The sequence below is a fragment of the Hippopotamus amphibius genome, chromosome 10 (assembly GCF_030028045.1).
Source record: "Hippopotamus amphibius kiboko isolate mHipAmp2 chromosome 10, mHipAmp2.hap2, whole genome shotgun sequence".
NCBI classification, from domain to species: domain Eukaryota; kingdom Metazoa; phylum Chordata; class Mammalia; order Artiodactyla; family Hippopotamidae; genus Hippopotamus; species Hippopotamus amphibius.
The window spans coordinates 29,179,948-29,189,419 of NC_080195.1; the positions used below are offsets into that span (position 1 = coordinate 29,179,948).

Genomic DNA, 9,472 nt, shown 5'->3' on the forward strand with positions numbered 1-9,472 from the left:
AGCTGGGCTGGTTACGATGATCAAGAAGGGGTCTTTCATCTTTTCCTGTCTCCTAGGGCTCCTTCTTCCCAGCTCCTCCTCCTCCTCCTCCTCCAATGTTGCCTACCAAGGCCCACCTTCTTCCATTCTGGAAGGTTCTGCTGTCTCTCTGCAGAGCAGTCTCCCAAAGGCCAGATGGCCTTGTAGGCTGAAGCAGCCCTTCAGGGGATGTTTAGACTTGATGTTGGCAGTGGCAAGGATGTCAGATGCTCAGAGGCTGGCATGAGAAGGACGGGTGGGCAGGGGATAGGGACCACCACAAGAAAATAAATGAGATTCCCCCCCTTCTGGTACCCCTCTTGCTGCAGTATGGAATACATCACCCGGTCAGGACATCCCTTGGCATTCGTTGTAACCTAATTTTACCAGGACTAAAATTGGGGCAGGAAAAGCCTGTGTAAATTTCTCAGATGTCTATGCATACTGTCCAAAAACCAGACGTACCCAGGGAGTACATTCAGTTTAGCGTATGATTGACAGTGGCCTGGGAGTGGTGCCTGCTGCCTTCTCTACTGAGGATGATAAAGATTGCTATTTGTGATTTCTGTGATATTTGTTTCTTTCTGTTGGAAGAATCCCTTTGAAATCATCTATCCCCATCTTGGGATCTCATGTGATCTCAGGGCGTTGATCAACGAGCAGCAGAGTCAGGGACTGGCAGTCCTGGAGCAATACGCCCCGAGTTGACAGGCCTGACAATCCGAGTGATGGATTCGGGCTGAGAAAGTGGTACTCAAAGCGAGGCAGTGACACCAGCGCGCCTCCACTGGCCGCCGAGAGCACGCAGAAGTGGTCTCCCCAGAGGCCGGCGCACAAAGGGCCAGCTTCACCCTCTGATCGGCGGACTGGGAACTTTAATGTCAGGACAATGACTATGTGAAACCGCTGGCCCGTGCGAAGCTGGCAATGTACACTTCATCCGGAAGGCACGGGAGGAAGGGGACAGGGTGGAGGAGGATACTGGTATTTTTAATAAAAAGTTTTTAATTCCGAAATCCCCCTGGGAAAACCTAGTGCATTTTCCCCCGGGAGAAGATGAAGATGGGGGCAGCGGAGGGTTGGGGGGAACGCATCTCTGGAGTTTGCATCGACGTGCAGCACTTAGACAGATCCCCCCTCCTCTAGGATGCTGATCTCTCCATGGTCCCTCCTCCCCTCAAATAGCAACTAGGCGCGGTGTAAAGAGAGAATTCTACGCCTCTAAGCAAGACGCCGTAAGAAACCTGAAACACACCTAAACATGGTACCTATCAATCACTGCGCAGGCACCGCGCGCCGGGCGCGTCCCGGCGGCGCGCACCACCCGGGGAACCGCGCCTGATCGCGACCATCTCACCCCGGAAGGGAGTCCTCAAACTTGCAGGCTTCGGACGGGACTGGCTCAAAGTTGTTGCAGCGGTTTACGCCGCGTGCGGAGAACCGTGGCTGCCTCCGAGGCTCGGACGCTTCCGAGTGAGCACACCCGAGAGACACCCATTAGGGAAAGGGCTGGACCCGAGCAGAGCCGGGGCTGAGCCCAGGCCAGAGCCCGAGCAGGACCGGAGCAGAGCTGGGGCTGTGGAGGCGCGGCCCGCTCCCAGGCGGCCTCCCGGAGAGGCTTGGACTTGGCAGCACGGGAGCCGGCGCTGGGAGCTCCTACCCCACCCCCACCCCCACCCCACCCCCATCCACCCCACCCCAGGCACACGCGGCCTGCGGGTGACTGCCCCCGCCAGCACCACCCCCCACCCCACCCCCGGCGGTGCGAAGGGAGAGAGGGCAGAGCGACAGGAAGCCCAGCGGAGGCCGGGGCGCTGAGCCCAGGGTCCCGGAGAGGCCCGGTCCTCTCTGGGACCCCGCGGCCGGGGCGGCCCAGTTGGGGGCAGGGGAGGAGCGCGGCGGGTGGTGCAGGCCGAGGCGGCGGCGGCGGCGGCGGCGGCGAGCGGGCGAGGCGCCTTTAAGGCTCTCCCCGCCCACCGGCGGCGCCGGCCTCCGCCCGCCGCTCTCCCCGCCCCGGGGTCCCGGCGAGAGCTGCGATTGGGCGAGCGCGGCGATCCCTTTGAAGTGTGGCTGCCGATCGCGGCTATTTGACGTGCGGCTCGCGGAAGGCGAAGGTTTTTGTGTTGCTCGCCCGAGCTGGCGGCGGCGTCGGCGTCGGCGTCGGTGGAGGAGGGGTGGAGGCGCAGCGACCGCTGCACCGCGCTCGGCGCTGCGGAGCGAGCCCACCCGCCCCGGGAGCTCGCCTCCCGGTGCCCCCCCTCCCTCCCCGCCCCCCCCAGTGGCGCTGCCTCCTCCAAATGAGCGATTCGCCCGCTGGATCTAACCCAAGGACACCCGAAAGCAGCGGCAGCGGCATTGGCGGCGGCGGCGGCGGCGGGAAGAGGCCGGCGGTGCCGGCGGCAGTGTCCCTCTTGCCCCCGGCGGACCCCCTGCGCCAGGCGAACCGGCTCCCTATCAGGGTCCTGAAGATGCTGAGCGCTCACACCGGCCACCTCCTGCACCCGGAGTACCTGCAGCCGCTGTCCTCCACTCCCGTCAGCCCCATTGAGGTCAGTCCCCTGGTCGCTGCCCGCCCAGCGCCGGCCCCATTCCGCGCACCGCTGCCGGGCCCGCGGCCCTGCTCCCGGCGCTCCGGGGCTCGGTGCGACGCTCAGGTCCGGCCACACTGGCGGACGGAGTGAGGAGGGACGGAGGACGGAGAGATCGGAGCCCACCTGGTTCTCCCCAGGCTCCTCCGGGGGAAGGTCCCCCTTCCACGCTCGCCCTTTGGAGCTGCGTGTTTCCTCTCGGATGGGGTTTGCTCTTGGAGTCTCCACTGGGCCCTTCACTTTTCCTCGGCACCCAGTCTCCAGGCCAGACATGCTCTCTCCTGGGCCTCATCCGCCCCCCACCCCCACCGTCACCCCTCCACCCGGATTTGTGCTCTTTGACGCCGCATCGCCCCCGTCCCACTCCGCCTCTGCCCCATCCGGTTCGAGCGCCCCACGCGCGGGCACTGCCGACCCCAGGTCCTTCTTCCTCCCCCTTCCCTGGGTGCCCTCCCTGGGAGGGAGGGGCTACGGAGAGAGCGCCAACGGCGCCCCGGCTTTAGAACGCGCTTCTCCTCGCTGCTACCCCGCGGCGCCGCCGCCTGAAACCCGTCCCAAGCGAAGTTCCCCAAACTGAAGGAATAAGTTTTAACCCGGGCCTAGAGGAGGGGGGGAGAGTAGAGGGCAGGGGGCGAGTCACAGCTCCTCCCCCAGCCCCGAATCCAGAGAAGTCACCGTCTCCCGCGGGGGCCTTTGGTGGGCTACTTCCACCGCCCACTCCCCGGGGCCTGGAGCGCACTCCGGGACCCGCCGGAGCGAGGGATCCCCCCGACGGGCCCGTGTGAGCGCAGTTCCGCCCGGCTGCTCCGCCCGCCCGGCCCTGGCTCGCACACACTCTCCCCGAGGCCCTGTCGCCTGGCGTGCTCCTCGCACCCACCCAGCTCCCCAGGCGCCCCGCTCGCTCGCTCGCTCGCTCCGTGCGTCTCTGGTCTCACCCCCTTCTCCCCCCCCCTCCCCCCCCTTGCCGCTGTCTCCCACAGCTGGACGCCAAGAAGAGTCCTTTGGCGTTGCTGGCCCAGACTTGCTCGCAGATCGGCAAGCCGGACCCGCCGCCCTCGTCCAAGCTCAACTCTGTAGCGGCGGCCAACGGGCTGGGAGCGGAGAAGGACCCCGGCCGCTCGGCCTCGGGCGCCGCCTCCGCGTCTGCGGCGCTCAAGCAGCTGGGGGACTCCCCGGCCGAGGACAAGTCCAGCTTCAAGCCCTACTCCAAGGGCTCCGGAGGCGGCGACTCCCGCAAAGACAGCGGCTCCTCCTCGGTGTCCTCCACCTCCTCCTCCTCCTCCTTGTCCCCCGGAGACAAGGCGGGCTTCAGGGTCCCCAGCGCCGCCTGCACGCCCTTTCCCCCTCATGGAGCGCCGGTCTCCGCGTCGTCGTCCTCGTCCTCCCCCGGCGGCTCCCGGGGCGGCTCCCCGCACCACTCTGACTGCAAGACCGGCGGCGGCGGCGGCGGCGGGGAGCTGGACAAGAAAGACCAGGAGTCCAAGCCCAGCCCGGAGCCCGCGGCCCTGAGCCGCGGCAGTGGTGGGGAGACCGGCGCGCACGGCGGCGGCGGCGGCACCGAGGCCGGGGCCTCCGGGCGCAAGTCAGAGCCGCCCTCCGCGCTGGTGGGAGCCGGCCACGTGGCGCCGGTGTCGCCCTACAAGCCGGGCCACTCGGTGTTCCCGCTGCCACCCTCCAGCATCGGCTACCACGGCTCCATCGTGGGCGCCTACGCCGGCTACCCGTCCCAGTTCGTGCCTGGCCTGGATCCCAGCAAGTCCGGCCTCGTGGGAGGCCAGCTGTCGGGGGGCCTGGGCCTGCCGCCGGGCAAGCCCCCCAGCTCCAGCCCGCTCACCGGGGCCTCCCCGCCGTCCTTCCTGCAGGGATTATGCCGAGACCCCTACTGCCTGGGAGGTTACCACGGCGCCTCGCACCTCGGCGGCTCCAGCTGCTCCACCTGCAGCGCGCACGACCCGGCCGGGCCCGGCCTGAAGGCGGGCGGCTACCCGCTGGTGTACCCCGGGCACCCGCTGCAGCCCGCCGCGCTCTCATCCAGCGCCGCGCAGGCCGCGCTCCCCGGCCACCCGCTCTACACCTACGGCTTCATGCTGCAGAACGAACCGCTGCCGCACAGCTGCAACTGGGTGGCAGCCAGCGGGCCCTGCGACAAGCGCTTCGCCACCTCGGAGGAGCTGCTCAGCCACCTACGGACCCACACGGCCCTGCCCGGCGCCGAGAAACTTCTGGCCGCCTACCCAGGGGCCTCGGGCCTGGGCAGCGCCGCGGCGGCCGCAGCCGCCGCCTCGTGTCATCTGCACCTCCCCCCGCCCACCGCCCCCGGCAGCCCCGGGTCGCTGTCCTTGCGGAGTCCACACACTTTGGGGCTAAGCCGGTACCACCCCTACGGCAAGAGCCACTTATCCACAGCCGGGGGCCTGGCCGTGCCGTCCCTCCCCACAGCCGGACCCTACTACTCACCATACGCGCTGTACGGACAGAGACTGGCCTCAGCCTCCGCGCTCGGATACCAGTAACTACAGCCCTGCCTCCCTCCCCAGCCTCCTCTCCTCCCCCCTCCGCCTCCCTTCCCCACCCGCCTCCGCTGCAGCCTCCACTACCGCTTGGCCCTGCCGGACCTCCCCCACCCAGAGCCCCCCTCCCCACCGGACTGTGTATTTATTTACTATAATGTTAGCTTACAAGCTGGGAATATAAGTGCATTAACGGCCCACACGAGTCAATGGTATGCAAAGAGTCTGCCCCCCCAAATAATAATATTAATCACACAAGTAACTACATGTCCCCCGTCCCTCTTCCTTTTTTTTCCGTTTTTCTTCTTTTTCTTAGATGTAAGTTTTCAATTTTTTTCCTTTTGAGCTTTTTTTTTTTGATTTGGTTTTGGTTTTATGGGGAGGAGGGAGAGTTCGGGGTTCTTTTTGTTTTCCCTTCCCGGGGACTTTCTTGCATGCTTCTTAACTGTTCAAACTACATTTCCTCCTCTTTTACCCCTCTCTTTCCCCTTCATTCCTTCTTGTTTCCGTCCATTTGAGATTCCGTTTTTGTTTTGTTTTTCCTTTGTACAAGTAACAGAGGAGGTATTTTTTGTAACGTCTTTGGGGGTGCAGGGAGCGGCCTTGGGAGCTAGAGGGCTTGCGCTCTTATAGACCGGGAACTCTGCTCTGCGACCCCTCGCCTGCCACTCTCTCCCCCGAGGCTCCTTGGTCTGTGCGCTAGCCCCCCAAATTAGAGCCTTGCTCCCCTATCTTGCTCTGTGCCAGAGTCAGTGGCTGGAGAGGCCTCCAACAGAGCCTTTCTCCTTCCAGACTCTTCCAGGTCCCAAACACCTGCCTGCCGGTGGAGGGGTGGGGGGGAGCCTGCAGGGCTCATCTCATTCAAGTAAAAGTCTTAGAAGGCCCTGCCGGCATGAAACTTTGCTCTTTATAGTTTGCAAAGTGCTTTTATAGTCATCTTTTTTCTCTGGTTATTGAGGCCGTGGTCCCTGTCCTAGCAGTAAGGGGCTGGGTCCGTGATTCTTGCTAGGTCCTTACAAAGCAGACCGGTGGTGATATCAGCTGGAAGACAGCCGTGAGCACCGTTGAGGGAAGGCGGGGGAGTCAGGGAGTACACGAATCACAGCAGCCCCCGTCGCCGCCTCCCAGGCCTGACCCAGGAGTCCCCAAAGCTGGCCGTGGGCCCCCGCAGTTGCTGGGATTGAAGACTTGGCCCCCGGGTCTTCTCCCGGCTCCCTCCTTCCCTCCCGGCCTTATGCAGCTGCGCAGGGGCCCGGGGCCTGTTTGGGATGAATAGAGCTCTCCCTTGGTAAGACTTATTTTGTTAATAAATGGAGTACTTGGCTATATTCACACCGTGGTGTGTTTCTCTCTTGCCTCACCCACCTACCCACTTCCAGACACCTAAGCAGATGCCCTCCTTTTGTTCCCGTTTAAAACACCTCAAGGTTTCCTTCTCAGATTTCCGTTCGAGGACGAGTTTAATGCCTTTCCTCAAGAAAGCGGGGGAGAAGAAAACAAAACTTCTGCCAACGCGTTACAAATAACATAAAACGGCCCCCTTTTTTTCCAAGTTGGTTATTTAGCTCCCAGCCTCACTTCAAAGGCCCTGACATTTCCCGGGCACAGGGTGGAGGGAGTGTATACATGCGGATTTTCCCCTGGGCCTATTCGAGGTACAAGGGACCGAGAGAGACACCAGGACCCAGAGCTCTGAGACTCCTGGCCGCGCCGTCCCGGAGCCCCGCGGGCGAGCAAAGACGACGTGCCTCTGGCGCCACCTGGTGGCGGAAAGGCGAGCGGCTGGAGCCAGCCCCGACCGCACCTTCGGCGCTTCGCATTCCAAATGGGGAGCATTTCCTTTCCCCGACAGTGCCTTGTAATACACCTTGAAGCTGAAGGGTAAATGCACCTGCTGAGAAGGGTGCTTCTCAAGACTTGGGGACCCCCCCAAGGCCAGCGCTGGATTGTGGATCCCAGTCATCTGCGCCCCCAGAGACTTCTCTGAATGTGGTTTGGGTTTACGGAGAAGGCGCGGCGATTACTCGGGACCTGGAAGCCACCCTCGGTGCTTGTTTTCTTGAGCTCGCACGATTGACGCCGCCTTCTGCATCCTCCGGCAGGCGAGAGCAGGGGTGCCGCTTATCGGGATGGTGGGAGAGGGTAGGGGCACCTCCCCACTGCGCTGGGAGTCTCCGAGAGCCGGAGGAGAGGACCGTGGGGCCCGGAGGCCTGCGGGTCTTCCCCGGTGCTCACTCGTCCCCCACCCCACCCCTGGGCTGGGGGTGCCCACCAAGGCTGGCCCCGCTCAGGTTCCCGCTGCAGGACGCCCGGTGCCCACCTCTCCGGGAGCAGCGGGCCAGGGCGCGCGGACTCTCGGCCTCCTGTGCCTAGGGCGCGCGGGGCCACCTGTTGGGCGCCTTGCAAAATGCCTTCCTCGCCCTCTCCTGGCCGCGTTCCTCTGCGTCGGCGCCGCGCAGCTTCGGGAGCTGATGTTGTTGCCGTTTGGGTTGTTTTGCTTTACTTTCTCTGTAAGGAATGCACCTTTGGGGCAGTTCCCTGCTCTGCAAACTGTGCTGCTTGAAATGTCTGGAGACCCAGAGGTCAAGTACGGAAGGAGGCGGGAGGGATGCGCTCTCCGCGCTCGCTGTTTCAGCCCACAGCCGGCCCCAAGCACCTTTAGAGAATCACAGGGTGGGTCTCGGCCCCATTCGGCATCATCTCCTCGGGGTTTGACAGAACCTCAACATGTGATGTTTTCATGGGAGGTTTGGTTTGGGGTTTGGAGGGTTGCCCCTATATCTTTGTTGCTGGGCAAAATTCCTTCACTAGTCAGGAGAACATCAGTCTTCTGCAGAAAATGGCAGTGCTGGAAGTAAGACTTGGGGTGGGGGGGCGGTCAGAGAAAGGCTGGATGGGCTGGAGAGGTCACCCTGAGAGCAACTTAGGGTTTTCCTGTGCAGTCATCCTTATCCGACTTCTCAGAGTTCAAATTGGCCCAAACATATCTTTAAAAGATGTGAAAAGTAGCAACTTGCTTTCTTTTTTCTTTTCCTCTGTTGTTTTGTTTGCTCTTGGTTATTTTATCTCCCATCTTTCCTTCCTCTCAAATCCCCTCTTTCCTTCAGATACCTTTTTTAGTTTGTTTGGGGGGGGGTTGTTTGGTTTTTGTTGTGGTTTGATTTTTTTTGTTTGTTTGAGTGTTTTTGTTTTTTTTTTAAGGCTTGCTAAAATTGCTGGAAATTGCTCCCTCTGCAGGGGGACTTAAGCTTTTCTCTTTCTTAAACTCGGTTTTCAGACCTCCCTACCTAAGACCACAGGGCTCCCCCTTGTTGGAACAGGAGACAGGAAGAGACTCATATCTCCAAGAGCAAACTTTCCATATTGCAAAAGAAACTTCTCTCTAGGTGCTTGGCCTACACGGGAGGTGTGAGAATGCGGGTTAGAAACTCCTCAGAGGATTGAGTTTCCCCCAGAAAATGTATTACCGGCCTTTGCAGACCAGGAAGGATGCCCTTGGCCTGATTGGAAAAGGCTGTCCCCAACTACCATTGTGACACAAAGGGCAGGCATTGCAGTCTGGAGAGGCCCAGTTTTCACCCTCAGATGGTCAGCTCTCCCCACCATAAATGGGTAATGGTCCTAAGACAGGCCCGTTATTTTCATTAACTGGAAGGGGGGGGGGGAGTTCCTTACTTTCAGGAGTTGCATTCTCAGGAAACAAAGTTGCTGTTTTAATAGAGATAATACTCCCCACCCGCTCCTCATTGGCATAATTAATTCATCCGGCAACTCTATTCTTTGAGAATCACCTCTACCTTCCATCTCTCCACCTTCTTCTCTTCCTAGCCCTCCTCCTCCTCTTCCTCCTAATCTCGTCTGGGTGCCAGAAATAGGACCTGTGTTCCCCAGGAACCAGGAAGGGTGGCAGCCACAGCGCTGGACCTTTAGACACTGGACGTTCCTGGCTCCGGGTCATATTTTCACACCTCCTGCCTGGTTATTTTTGTGGCCTCTGTGAGCAGCAGTGGGAGGGAGGGAGGAAAGAGATACAGGTTTGACACACACAGAATTCTGGGGTGCCAGCTTGAGAATCTCGGTTATAGATGAAAGAGTGTTGAACCTAGAGAATGAGGCCTGGAGTCTAATCCTGCCTCTGTTAGTAATATCTTCTTTTATCTTGATTATTTGGTGTGATATCCCTGTTTCCCCTTTTAAATGAAGGAAAATATTTTCAATACATTGCAATTATGAAATTCTCTAAAGCTTAAAAAAGAAAAGAATTGTGGGGTGTTAAGTTTGCAACAAACCTATCCCCTGAGAATCTACAGCCCAAGTGGGAGGTGTAAGCCGTCTGCCATTTTTCTGCAGCCATCA

General features: G+C 60.7%; 1 protein-coding gene across 1 annotated transcript; it reads left to right on the forward strand.

Annotated features, from left to right (window-relative positions):
* Nucleotides 1-1,350: 1,350 nt before the first annotated feature.
* Nucleotides 1,351-5,679, forward strand: ZNF703 (zinc finger protein 703). The gene is made up of 2 exons (XM_057697884.1): nt 1,351-2,567; nt 3,587-5,679. Exons 1-2 carry the CDS (start codon nt 2,316-2,318, stop codon nt 5,117-5,119), a joined length of 1,785 nt encoding a protein of 594 aa, XP_057553867.1. The 5' UTR covers nt 1,351-2,315; the 3' UTR covers nt 5,120-5,679.
* Nucleotides 5,680-9,472: the final 3,793 nt, after the last annotated feature.